The sequence below is a fragment of the Ixodes scapularis genome, unplaced genomic scaffold (genome assembly GCF_016920785.2).
Source record: "Ixodes scapularis isolate PalLabHiFi unplaced genomic scaffold, ASM1692078v2 PGA_scaffold5__190_contigs__length_132052651, whole genome shotgun sequence".
Lineage (NCBI taxonomy): Eukaryota > Metazoa > Arthropoda > Arachnida > Ixodida > Ixodidae > Ixodes > Ixodes scapularis.
In genome coordinates this window covers 61544187-61557238 of record NW_024609880.1, presented here as the reverse complement: position 1 = coordinate 61557238, position 13052 = coordinate 61544187, and the positions used below count along the sequence as shown (strand labels likewise).

General features: G+C 46.9%; 1 protein-coding gene across 1 annotated transcript in view; it reads left to right on the top strand.

The window, feature by feature from the left end:
* Positions 1-13052, top strand: part of LOC115317696 (syntaxin-8) — a 48074-nt gene that overhangs the window by 31145 nt on the left and 3877 nt on the right. The window contains exon 7 of the mRNA XM_029977386.4: positions 7849-7950. Coding sequence (XP_029833246.3) covers positions 7849-7950 — 102 coding nt within the window. The remainder of the gene's footprint in view (positions 1-7848; positions 7951-13052) is intronic.

The window sequence follows — 13052 nt, the reverse complement described above, 5'->3', positions numbered from 1 at the left end:
GATCACGAAAATAGGTCGACCCCTATTTATTGAGCCCACCGAGAATAAGAAAAAAATTATTCAAGTATAGGTCGACCTTTTTTTTTCTTTTTTTTAAGGAACAAGGGAAAGTTAGGGCAAAAGAAACAAACCTTTATTTACGGCACTCTCAGCTAAATCACAGGGCGATGTCAAAAACTTATTCATCGTCAGAACTTCAGGACATCTCGTCCGAAGCTTCATTAGCTTGGTAGACATCCTCGCAAGTTGTAAAATGACGACCAGCAGAAACGAAAGAAGGTGGAGATGGGCGAGCCACGAAAGACCAAATACAAAGACACGAGCAACGCTGCGAGCCCCGTGAGCAACACGCGACCCACCGAAAAAAAAAAAACAAGCTAAAGTAGTAAGTACCTCCGGTTTTTTTTTTTGTTTTTTATTTGCGCGTTTGCGAAGGAGAGAGGAATGGAGCGCATAGAAGGGCAAAGTGCATGGCGCATCGCGTTCCTCTCCCTCCCCTTCCCCCTTGCCCAGCGAGGGGAACGCTACAGGCGTGATGGCGAAACCCGACACCCGAGGAAAATGCGCGAGAGCCGTAGCCGGCAGCCACGGGCTGTCGGCTGCTGCTGTTCGGTTGTTTTTATGCATCAAAAGCTTTTTGAAACAAGAAGCCGGTCGGCTCTACCGCGAGGCCGGTTAGGTGATTGATAGCTCCATACCCTCGGTAGGGTTTCAAATTTTGGTCGCGAATTAGGTCGAAATTCTTTGGTCACGGTTATAGGTCGACCCTTAATTTTTGACAACATTTCAGAAAAAAAAAGGTCGACCTATATTCGAATAAATACGGTAGTTGGCATCACCGAAGCCACTTCACCAGTGCGACCAGCGTCATGATAGTGCTGTTCGCCAGTTGCAGAGATAGTAACTGCCCACGGCGACTAGGCGCTTAATGTATTTTTCGCATATTTTTGAACTCGCTTTTTGGACTCGCACTTGATGTGTTCTTTAATGGTTTTTTAAATGCCTCGAAAGTAGGGGATGGGCACTTATTCTGACATGGATGCCTGCTCAGTATTTTATAGTACAGTTGACTCCCGTCAATATGAAGTTCACAGGGACCGTGAAAAACATTGAATTAAACTTCCAATTAACTACAAGGAACAAAAAGGGTAATTTTTATTAGATTAAAAACTAACTGATTATGAAAAAAAGAAAAAAATCGGTGATTGCCGTCTGCTTCTTTTTGCAGAGTCTTGCTGCGGTAAGTAGGTTCTGCAGACTGTAGATGTACCCAAGTGCTTCTTCAGCATCGTTTTCTGCAGCGAAAAACCACTGCGTGAGGGCAAGGCCCGCAGCTACATCAGCAGCCGGCGGTTGCGGCTCAGTTTCAACGTCGTCGTCGATGTCACTTTCGTTGCTAGCCTCGCGTGGCCGAACAATCTCAGGGATTTCAATGTCTGTCAGTGCACCACTTGTTTCCACTGTGCTGTCCGCAGCAAAATACACTTCGAAACAGACGTCGCCGAGAGCTGCTGCAAGACCATTGTTGTCAAGCTTGCTTGTCTCTGCTTCCCCCGTTGGACAAGCCAAATCACCCACTGAAGCGCCTACTATGAAACCTCAGGCCCTGAAGCAGTTGGAAATGGTTTCTTGTTCAACGCTACCCCAAGCTTGTGTTAGCACGTGGATGGCACTAAGAAGGCTTACCTTGTACTGAGTGGAGTTATCCATGCACAATATCATCTGCTCGAGAAGATGTTTTCTGTGCCACACCTTTACATTTTTTTATAATTTCCTTGTCCATGGGTCCCAACACCGATGTCGTGTTGACTGGCAAGTAAGCAAGGTGGATGGCACTCAGGGACGGCACATTCATGTGGGCATTGCACTGGTCCACAAGAAACAATACCTTGTGGTTTGTTGACGTAAACTTGCGATCCAGTTTTTTAAGCCTGTTTTGAAAAATGCCCGACGTCATCCATGCATTCCTGTTAGATGCGTAGTCCATAAGAAGCGTTCCGATGCCTTTAAAACATCTAGGTTTAGTGGCTTTTCCGATCACCAACAGGCGACATTGCTCAGTGCCAGACATGTTGGCCGCAATCAAAACAGACACCCGGTCTTTACTGTTTTCCTCCAGTGCAATCATCGTTCTTGAATGCCACAATGGTAACATTCAATAAAAAGTGCGGTCTTGCGGCATTAGATATCTTCCGGCTGATATTCGTTCATGTACTCGCGAAGCTTCTCTTCCTTCCACGTCATGCATGTTTCCTCGTTGACTGACAGCTTTTCTCTGCTCACATTCTTAAAAACGAGGTCATGACGATGCTTGAAGCGTGTTAGCCATCCATTGGAAGAAGCAAAGTTGTTGATCCTTAACATAGTTGCAAGCGACAAGGTTTTCGCTGCAACAATATCACCACTGAGGGGAAGTTGTTAGCTTCGTGCTTCCCAAATCCGAAGGAGCAGCGCTTGCTCTAACTCCGGGTCAGCGCTGGTGTGCGTTCTCTTTCGAGACATCTTGAATTCATCATTCTCAGAAGCATCCAGAACCGAGCGCTTGTTCTTGATCAAGTTTGAGAGGGTGTTAGGCTTGATGCCATATTTCTGTCCAATGTCTCGCTTGGCGGTGCCTCCTTCCTCAACTTCTTTCAAAATCTTGACTTTCGTGGTCAACTCAAGCGTGCGATACGATCCCCAGTTTGTCATTGTCGCGACTGCAGCCGAAATGCAACACGTGGAACCACCAGTGGAACATGCCCAGCGCACTCCCGAACAAACTCGAGGAATGACGCAGAAAGAAACAAAAACGTGCCAACGTGCAGCTTGCGCCGGTCTTGACTGTTTAATCTTGCCGCTTCATGAGCTGTGGCGCTGTGGTCGGCTGGGATGCCGAGGATACCAGTGTGGTACACAAAGCTGTTTTTGCACTTTAAAACTTGGAAATTTATCAAATATTACGGTTGCCTCGAGGCTTTCGATTGAAAATCGACTTCTAGTTATCTAAATTTTTAAACTTTTCGCTTCCAATTACCGAGCATTTTTTTCCAAAGGATTGCATGCAGAACTGGTGGGACCTTCACTTCACTTCCAATTAACTGACAATTCCAATCAAGTGACTTCAAATTATCGGAAGTTGACTGTACTTGCCAAGTTTTTTTTCGCAAGAAAAGATTTTGATCTTGGCTACAGCAATAGAAAGGAGTTGCAAAAAAATAGTTTGCGCTGTCGGTTTGGTATGGCTTGGCATCCCGCAGTATCTCTGTGCTTTTTTGCCATGCCAAGGGAAAAGTTTTAGTTGCTGTGATCGACTTGGGTAAGTGATGTAATTTAACAGTGTTTGACTGAGCCAAAAAAAAAAAAAAAAAAACACTGTGCAAGAGTCAAGAGCGAACAAAAGAGCTGTCTATGAAGATGAGATGTTGTTTATAATTAAGCCTTGTTTACCAGCGCCAGACCCTATTCTATGAACCACTGCTAAGCAACGAATGGTAAAAGATGTTTCTCACTCTCCCAACTCACTTTTTCATTGACATATTTCTTAAAAATGTAAAGCCGTTTCTTTTTTTTCTGCTTGTTTACTTATATACCCACATGTATACGTTTTAAGCTGTGTTGTTAGTGTGTATATGTTTGTGAAACTCAGTTAAGAGAATCTTTGCTTCACCATTACTGGCTTGGTCTTGTCCAGTGAGTCTGTGAAGCAGTTGCATGAAACTTGTTGTCTGGTGAAGGCACTCTTCTCTACTTGTTATTTGTCCATTCATGTCCCAGCCAACCTGCATCGTTTTTCGAGGCTGAAAAGGACTGCTCATTCAGACTGCAGGTAGCAAAAGTTTCTGCTACCTATACTAAATCAAAAACAAGTCCCTAGGGAAATTTCAGGGAAACATTGGGACTGAATAGAAAATATGTTCCTACCATACAATACCGAGCATTCCACAATAAGGGCCCACCCCTCAATTTTGTAACATTGAGAAAACATGCAAAAGACATATCTTACCATATTGCTGAGCTAAGAAGCACCTATCTCCCTTTTTTGCATGATTATCTCCAAATTTTTAGTGAGCGCTGGCTCATGATTTAATGGTACTAAAATGTCTTGTGTCGTGTGCATACGACCTACAGTAGGCTCGTGATAATTCACTCGGATATTTTATACTCCTGGTTAATTCAAACAAACTTTAAAATTTTGGTTGTCCCACTTTGTTTTTAATGTACTTATAAATAAGCCACTTACTAATTTGAGCAGTGTTTTTGTGCAACTCATACTTTTTGTTCTCGCGGCCCTGTTTGGCACGCTTCTTTCCGAGCACCGGTGCACTGCGGGGAAGCAACGCAAGCGAAGCTCACTTTCGTGGGTGTTGCTTTTCCGCAGTGCACCGGTGCTCGGTAAGAAGCGCACTCGACAAGGCTAAAGAAGAGGAAACGTGAGCGATTAAAACAGGTACCACACAGCAGTTTCCTTAGCAGCTTGCACGGACGCTGTGATGTGGCGGCATGACATAGGTCCACACCACAGCATCCGCGCAATTTCCTATGGAAGCTGCCGCGCGGCACCCGTTTTATCGCTCATGTGACCCCTGCCTAATAGTCCACAATAGAGACCTTTTTTGTTGGATAAACAAACTTAAAGTGTTAAGCTGGGTGAGTTGGCAAACAGTAAACATGATGAAAAAGAGGCCGCATCTCCACGTGGTGAATGATGTTGATTGGGGCGAAGTTATGGTGGTGAGGATGATACTTATTTTATTGTTCATAGGTAGTGCTGATGGTGCTGATTTTTTTTTCATTGCTCATAGGTAGTGCTGAGTTCTGGGTTGTGTTTCGACTTCATTATTACCGCTTTGTGGTCGGTGAAATGAAGGGCCAGTGGTTCTCCTAGCGCAGGGGTTCTCAAACTGGGTTCCGGGGAACACAGGGGTTCCACGAGCTGGTTTCATGGGTTCCGCGAACACCCAAATTGCCACCCCCCCCTTTCCCCAATCCCCCCTCCCCCTCCCCCGCCGCAGGCTGCACGGCAGGACCATGCAAAGCGCCTTCATCTCACTTTGTACTGACATCGCAATTGATATGGTGGGGATATATGGGAAGCAACACGAGCATAATTGCCTATAATTGTGCATCTGTTGCTTCTCGGTCGGCAAATATAGAGGAGGGGGGGGGCGGGAGCAGTGTTCCGTGGCAGTTTTTGAGGCTTGCTGGTGTTCCGTGAGACCAAAAAGTTATACCGTATGCACGCGTGTAAGGGCCACACTTTTTTTTCAAGAAATGAGGACCAATTTTTAGGGTGCGGCTCATACACGCGACGTGCAATTTATAAAGTAAAAAGAATGTACCAGATAGCGAACGAAGAACGTTTATTGCAGTACACGGCAAATGTGCTTAATCGTCGTCGCTCAACGAGTCCTCAGACTCGGAGTCCGAGGTGGTCTGTTGCGCATCATCGTCCTCTCACAAGCAGTCGTCTTCAGTACCATCCAAGCTGTTGGATATACCGGTGACCTTAAAGCTTCGGGATACAACGTCCGTCGATACCGAGCTCCACGCTGACAGGATCCAACCGAGAACAGTCGCAAGCGGTGCCCTCTTCAGCCGTCCGGTCGGCGTCTGCTCATGGCTGCCGCTTGCCATCCATTCAGTGTAGAGCCCTCGGAATTCAACCTTAAAAGGTTGATTTATGCTGACGTCGAACGGCTGCAGCATTCCAGTGAGGCCGCCCGGAATCACGGCCATGTCTGTGCCGACACGGCGCAGCTGTTCCTTCACCTTATCAGTAAGGTGACCGCGGAAGCTGTCAAACACTAAAAGTGACCGTTTGGCCAACAACGCTCCCGGTCGGTTTTGCCAAACACATTTCACCCAGTCGAGCACCAAGTCATCATTCATCCACCCCTTTTCTTGGGCTCGCACTATGATTCCCTTGGGGAACACTTCGCTGGGAATCCTCTTCCTTTTCAACACAACGTACGGGAGTAACTTACGCCCATCCGCAGTCACACAAAGCATCACAGTGCAGCGTTGGCGCTCAGCGCCGGTGGTCCGCACGGCGACGCTCTTCTTGCCTTTCAGTTCGACTGTGTAGTTCTCCGGACTGTCAAACCATACAGGAGTTTGATCAGCGTTTCCTATTTGCGAAAGTTGATAATTATGTTCATGGTGAAGGCCAATGACGCACTTATGAAAACTAAGCACCTTGTCGTTGTAGTCTTCTGGCAGCCGCTGGCTCAACGTGGTTCTTCGTCGAAAGGAGAGACCCTTCCTTTTCAGAAACCTTCGCGCCCAGCCAGCACTAGCCTTGAAAGTCCCGGCCGGTATGTTCCTCGCACGTGCCAATGCTAGTGCCTTCACGCGCAGCATGTCCGTTGTGAGTGCAAAACCATCGTTCCGCACTTCAGTCACATAGCGGAACAAGTCTTCTTCCAGTTCCGGAAACTTGCATGGCTTTCCTCGGAAAGCGCGCTTTTTGCTGTTGGTGTTTTCCAAAGCTTCCTTTTGAGCGCACCATCGTCGAACACACTTTTCGTTGACGTCGAATTTCCTGCCGGCGGCACGTTTCTCGTTCTCGAGAGCAAACTTGATCACCTTTAACTTGTAGCCAGCCGTGTAGCTATTCAGGTACTTGCCCATTGTGCCACAACGTAAACGCTCGGTAGAAGACAAGCAAACATGAGAGACAACACGGCATGCACAACTCCAGCAAATGGCCGGCTGAACTGGCTGAACTGCACAAGTTGGTGATGCAAACAATGCAAATGCCGATACGGATGGCGCCATCTATCGACAACGCTTAGAAGCTAGCATGCGGGCACGCATTTTGAATGCGTATTGGTCAACGAAGGTGTAAGTGCGGCCCTTTTCTTTTCGAATATGTAGTTCAGAGAAATGGGGTGCGGCCCGTACACGGGTGCGGCCCTTACACGCGTGTATACGGTAGAACCCCTGTTCTATCGGATCAGCTTGGATCTGCTAGAAGCCGTGGGAACGCATCTCCACCGCTTAAGTCAACGGTCCATGTCAGAAAGCGAATGTGTGGTATGGATCGTGGTTATATACGCAGTTGAGCATTTGACCGCAGCGCCCTCTCGTCTATAAACGTTGAGCCAATGCGTGCAAAGTTTAACATGATTATATATGCATTTGACCGCAGCGCCCTCTCTTGTATAGACGTTGAGCAGCGTAGTGTAGCGTAGTGGTTAAGGCGTCTGCCTCGTAAGCAAGCAGTCCTGAGTTCGAACCCCCGTTCGGGCGTACATCTTTTTTTTTAAAAGTGGGCCGATCCCGGAGGCAGTGCAATTGATGTGAGCACGGACGCCAGATGGATGGACAAGGCTAGACCCTAAGGAGCTTCACCCCTAAAATTGTGCACAAAGAGACTGTCTGTGTTCTGTGTTTCTTCCTCTCATATCCTTATCTCTGTGTGCCATTTTTCAACATGCTGAACAAATTTAATTTTTTTTTTAGGTATTATGTGCTATCTAAATAGTTCAAAAAAATAAACAACATTCTTGAGGGATGAATAACTTTGTCATAGTGTAGAAAAGTGTAGGGCAATGTGTACTTCCAGTCGTATCTCAATATACGTACCGGAAGTACACTGCCCTACACTTCTTTGCACCGGTGCAAAAGGTACAGGTAAATCCAATAAGCCAAATGTGTATAGCAGACAGGACTCATATTTCAATAGCCATTCAAAGCCCTGTCCATGGCTTTGAGTTTTTATCCCATTCAGTTAGTCTTGTTTTACGCTTTGTGCCTTTTACCTGTCGGCATTGGGGATTCAGAAATCCCGCAGCATTTTACTGAGGAGGGTATGCTTTACGGCAGTGTGACAGAAACTGCAATGTCTGCTGTTTACTTTTCCAGAAATCATAGACGACATTGCGGACCACACTGACCGAATGAGGGACCGCCTTCTCCGCGAGACGAAGAACGTGCAGATAGTGGACAGGAAGTCCGGCACCTGTTGTGAGTACTCGTTTTGGTGTGCCGCAGATTTCAGGCAAACCCTGCACCACTCCATCGGTGGCTATGGAAATGTTTCCAAGAGTGCGTGCAGTGCCTCTTCCTGGATTCACAGTAGAAGCCATTGGTTATTGGAGGAACACTTGTTATTGTAGCCGTTGAAAGCCAATGGCACTCGATGGGTTGTAGAAGAGAGTAAACATTCTTCGTTGTCCTAAGTATGGCAGGGGTTGTAAAAGCAGCTGAAGATCCTAGTTTTAGCATTTAGAACACACATACACCTTTATCCAACAATGATGAGGCTAATGCAATCCACATACCGTATTTACTCGAGTGATAGCCGCACTGTTCATGAAGAAAGCGCAAGGGTTCGCTTTTCCGCGGAGCACACGGCCTGCCAATCATTGCGATCTGCAGCATGATCCCAGCGGCTTACAGGACAGAGAAAACGTCTTCGCGCAAAGATACCATCCGTGAAGATTCCATTTGTATGGAGAATCATGTTCTGTATTTGGTTATTCGCTATGCTATTTATGCGCAACGTGATGATTGGCTGTATATTTGTTCTATGGGAAAGTGGACAGAAGGGTCTTGCTCATAATTAGTGCGGCTATTACTCGAGTAAATACGGTAGTACAAAATCTGATTAACACATCTGTATTTGAGTGTGTTTGAGTGCATGTGCTCGAGGAGACAACACACTGGCACACCATTTATCACATAGCGCTGGAACAGTTCCAGTCTGCACATACAAGGTATTCAATGATAAACAAAAACAAACACGATCAAACTTCCGAGGGGAGTATGTCGCTTTTGGTTCGCCATTCTTTTTGAGGACCCGCAATGAGTGGCACTTGCTTTGAAGGTCTCGTTGCCGAGGAAATATTGCGGTACCTCCAGAAATTTACTTATACTGGATCGACATGCCTTCCTAATCCCTTGGGTGAGGAGAATAAGCACTTGTTCCTCAAAGAAATGACAAAACTGCCAAAGGTGGTGTGGGTGCATCTTCATGACTACCTATTTGAGCCACCTGTTCCGGACATGTCATTGTAGTCGGAAGCTTCATCAGCTTTGTTGTCATATTCACAAATTCATAACAGTACTTCTCTGACACCGTTGCAAAATGATGACGACAAGAAACAAAAGAAGGTGGAGGTGGGCGAAGCGACGAAAGGCCAAATATAAAGACGCGAGTACCGCTGCGAGCCACCGCTAGCCGCCGCGAGCAACGGCAACACTGCGAGCGAGCCGCCGTGAGGAACAAGAAGTGAAACCTCAGCATTTTTTTTTCTATGCGTCTGCGAGGGGGAGAGGGATGAAGGTGCTTGGTGCGTCGCTTTCCCCTTCCCCCCTTGTGTTGCGAGGGGCATGCGTGGGTGGCGCTGGCCGTGGCAGCCACGTAAAGTGCAAAACTCGACGCCAGAGGGATGCGCGCGAGCGGCGGCCCGCCGGTTGCTGTTGTTTCGGTTATTTTCATGCGCCAAAAGCTTTCTGAAACAAGAAGCGGTGCGATGCCAATGCGACGCCGGCTCGGTGACTCGTTAGCTCTGCGCTCGGTGCGGTCGCAAAATTTTGTCAATAATGTAGGTCGAATTTCTCTAGTCGCGATTGTAGGTCGACCCTCTCTTAACTTTTGACATTTCCAAAAAAAAAAAAAAAGGTCAGCTGTGAATAAAACGGTACTTAGCAATCCTAGGGTTGCCCTTTTAAACCAGGAAAAACTGAGAATAAATGCACACCAGGTTATAACAAGCAGGAACAACCACCTTTCTTTTTGTCACTTTTCGAGCGCAGCTCTTAGGCGCCCGTTTCCAGCTTGAGCGGCGTCGCCTTTGCTGTAACCGTAAGGTCACGTGACCCCCCAGGTCACGTGACATAGGGATCACGTGACCCCCCCGGGGTCACGTGACCTGGGGGGTGATTTTATATTTCAGAGCACAGTTCTTAGGCGGCCGTTTCCGGTTTGAGTGGCAAGGAGGACAGCAGTAGGAGGGAGGTGGAGGAGGAGGGGGAGGATAGAGGAGGGGGCAAGGGGAGGAAGTTGAAGGATGAGGAGGAGGTGAAGTAGAAGGAGGGGTGGTGGAGGAGGATGGGAGGAGGAGTAGCAGGCAGGATCACGAGGGAGGAGGAGGGAGGAGGGGTATGCCCTCCCCTCAGTACCCTTCCCTCCTCCTCAAGAGCTGCACTCCAATTCGGCGTTAGAGGGAGTTGTAAATGGCTTTCATTTTTTTGTTGTTGTATGCTCAAATTGTACCTTTGGGATGTTGGTGTGGCCCCAAACTCGCCCCACCTTGCGGAGTCATGGAGAAACCGTGCTATACGCTCGTTTTGTTGGACAGTCGAGCGTTAGGAAGGACTGGAGGATGGATGACTTTGCACAATAAAAATCTCTGAGGTCATGGCACCGCATCCTCTGATTGCCCAAGCTCAGCAGCGTCTATGCCATCCCTCGTGTCAAGAAAATCAAAAGAAGTTCCACTTATGGCATTTTGTTCATGCTGGTTGCGTGTCGGCCACTCGAAAGCACGACACTTGTGCATTTCTAGACCGTTACTCTTGCACAATTGTTCGCTAGTGAACCAAGAGTCGCCGTGCACCCACCCAAACACAAGGTAAACGTAGGAGAACTGGAGCTATCTTTCACCTCCCATCACGGTGGCTGGAAGTTGCTCAAATACCTTGTATAGTTAGACTGAAGGGTTTGTAGCCTTTGCTAAATAAAATCTATGCACAATCTAGGAGAAATAGTTGCGTATAAAACATTGTCAGAATTATTTCGAGCACACAGCAAACGAATGATGCATAAAATACGTGCTGGTCGGAGATGTTTCAGGGCCACTTCATGGGCAGTTTCACGCGACCTACTTCTAGCTCAAAATATCGCCGGATGCCATCTTGATTAGCATTTTGCCCTATGTCTTCCTATGTGCAGAGGCAGCATTTTCTGACTCACTCAAGCCATCTTGCGTCGTGATTAACCACACCGGCCAGGGTAGTCGGGAACATAAAAGAGCGTTGTCTGGCACTTGATTTTCATACGTACCAGTCTTGATTTAGACTTAAAAGACAGGCCAGAGATTGAAAAGTCGACCTGTCGGCAGCAAAACTGGCCTCCATCGATGTCGCTAGGAGCGACTCCATAAGGAAGACGCACAGTAAGCGTTAGTTTTTGCAACACCAAATAAGTCACTTGTGGTACTTATACTTTGCTCTGTAAGTGACTAAGCCACTCACCATGCTTGTGCGTTTCACCAACACCAAGAACGACGCCAATTACTAAGCGTCTGCACCCAAACTAGTGGGGAGGGGGTCGGACGCCGCTCCTCAACGTTATGGAAGTGAAAAGGCGTTCCATGAAACCACCTCGTAGATGACGCTAGTATGTTCTCTCGTCGTAAACAGTCGGAGGCAGTTGCAGTGTACTTGATCGCACTCAAGCATAAATGTTCCATAAATTACAGTGGTACAACAGGCACCTCTTATAGCACAGTATGGAGTGCAGGTACCTCCGCGCCCAATGGTCTCCTAGAGAGCAGCAGTTTGGCCGCAGTTACCAATAATTTCACGCGGGCCACTTCATCCCTGAACAGTTCATACCAGACATTCCACACCTAAGTCTCATCTCAAGACGTTTCATCCCAAAAAACTGCACCCCATGGACGTTTTATACCCAGATATTTAGTACCTCATTTCACAATACCTCTTCTCAAGGCAGTTATCTCAGATTTCTCATGCCAACGTCATTCCATCCCGGAGAAGTTGATTGTAAAGTCCCTGGATCCTGGGAAAGTAACTCTATTGTCTTCCCTGCCTGCTAACAAGACAGATACCAACATACAAATGATTGAAACCTCCCAAGGTCGGTCTCTGTTGTCATGGCAATGGCCATTTTGGTCCTTTCAAATCTTCGAAGCTTCAAAAGGGTAGTTCTGAACCAGCCACGCCAAGATCGCTAGGGAGTGAGTGTCTTTGGTGTCTGTATGCAATCAATTTGTCAATCATTCTTATCTCCACGGACCTCTTACAGTGATATTGTTCTTTCTTACCTATGTCAAGTCAGGAAAATGATTTTTCAATGGCGCCAAGCACTGACGCTGCATGTTCTGGCGGCGTGAAGATGTGCACCTTTTTCTCCGGTGTGCGGATAACAAAATTCTGGAATACAAGAAACATCTTTATAAAGTAACCTGTCACCGCAAATTTGGATAGATTCACCAAGAATGGAGAGGTCGGGGAGAAACTGCTCATTCCATGAACCAAAATAGCAACCACACGGGGAGTTTGGCTCTACTTTCCCAGGATCCAGTGACATTAGTGATGCCATGAGTGTACAGACCATGCACGAAGGCCTTATATGGCACAGCACTTTAATATAATGCATGTAGAAACGAAACGTCCAGCATACACACGGGCTATAAAACGAATTTAGTACCGAGATGTTTCGGTGATGCCCTCTTATGACTTTCGTCTCTGATGTCACGACCAGGATGTGCCTCGCTGTGATGTCACGAGTTGTGATCTTGGGTACTTAACATTTGTGGCGAACTACAAGATTGATGATGAGTATAAAAAGAATGGTGGAAGCTTGGATTCATGGTTTTCTTAAACCAACACCATCAAAGTTGACCGTCTGACATTACTCTTATTTCAGTAAACGAAAGCTGAACTAATTCCACTGAAGACGTTATAGTGAGCGGTTGACTGATCGTAGGAAGCTGACCATAGGGACGCTTTTGGTCGCGCATGTCTCCATAGAACCACAGCATGATGAGCGAAATTGCGAGTAACAAGCTACGTTGAGAGGTTCATTGTTCACAATCTCTGCGTTGAGGTATCGTGATACGACACGTCTTGGGATGGACAGGCATTGGTATGAAGTTTACGGAATTAATTCTCTGGGATACAATGACCGGAAATGAAGTGAGTATGCTGCGAAATGGCTCTACAGGGTGCGGCAGTAAAAACTTTCACATTTGGGACGCCTAGTAAAAATCGAATTTCAAATGTACATACCTGAAACTGGGCACACGAACGTCGTTTATTCCAAAGTTTTTTTGCCTATTTTTTCCAGACGGCAACTCAGGAGTATTGAATTATTAGAA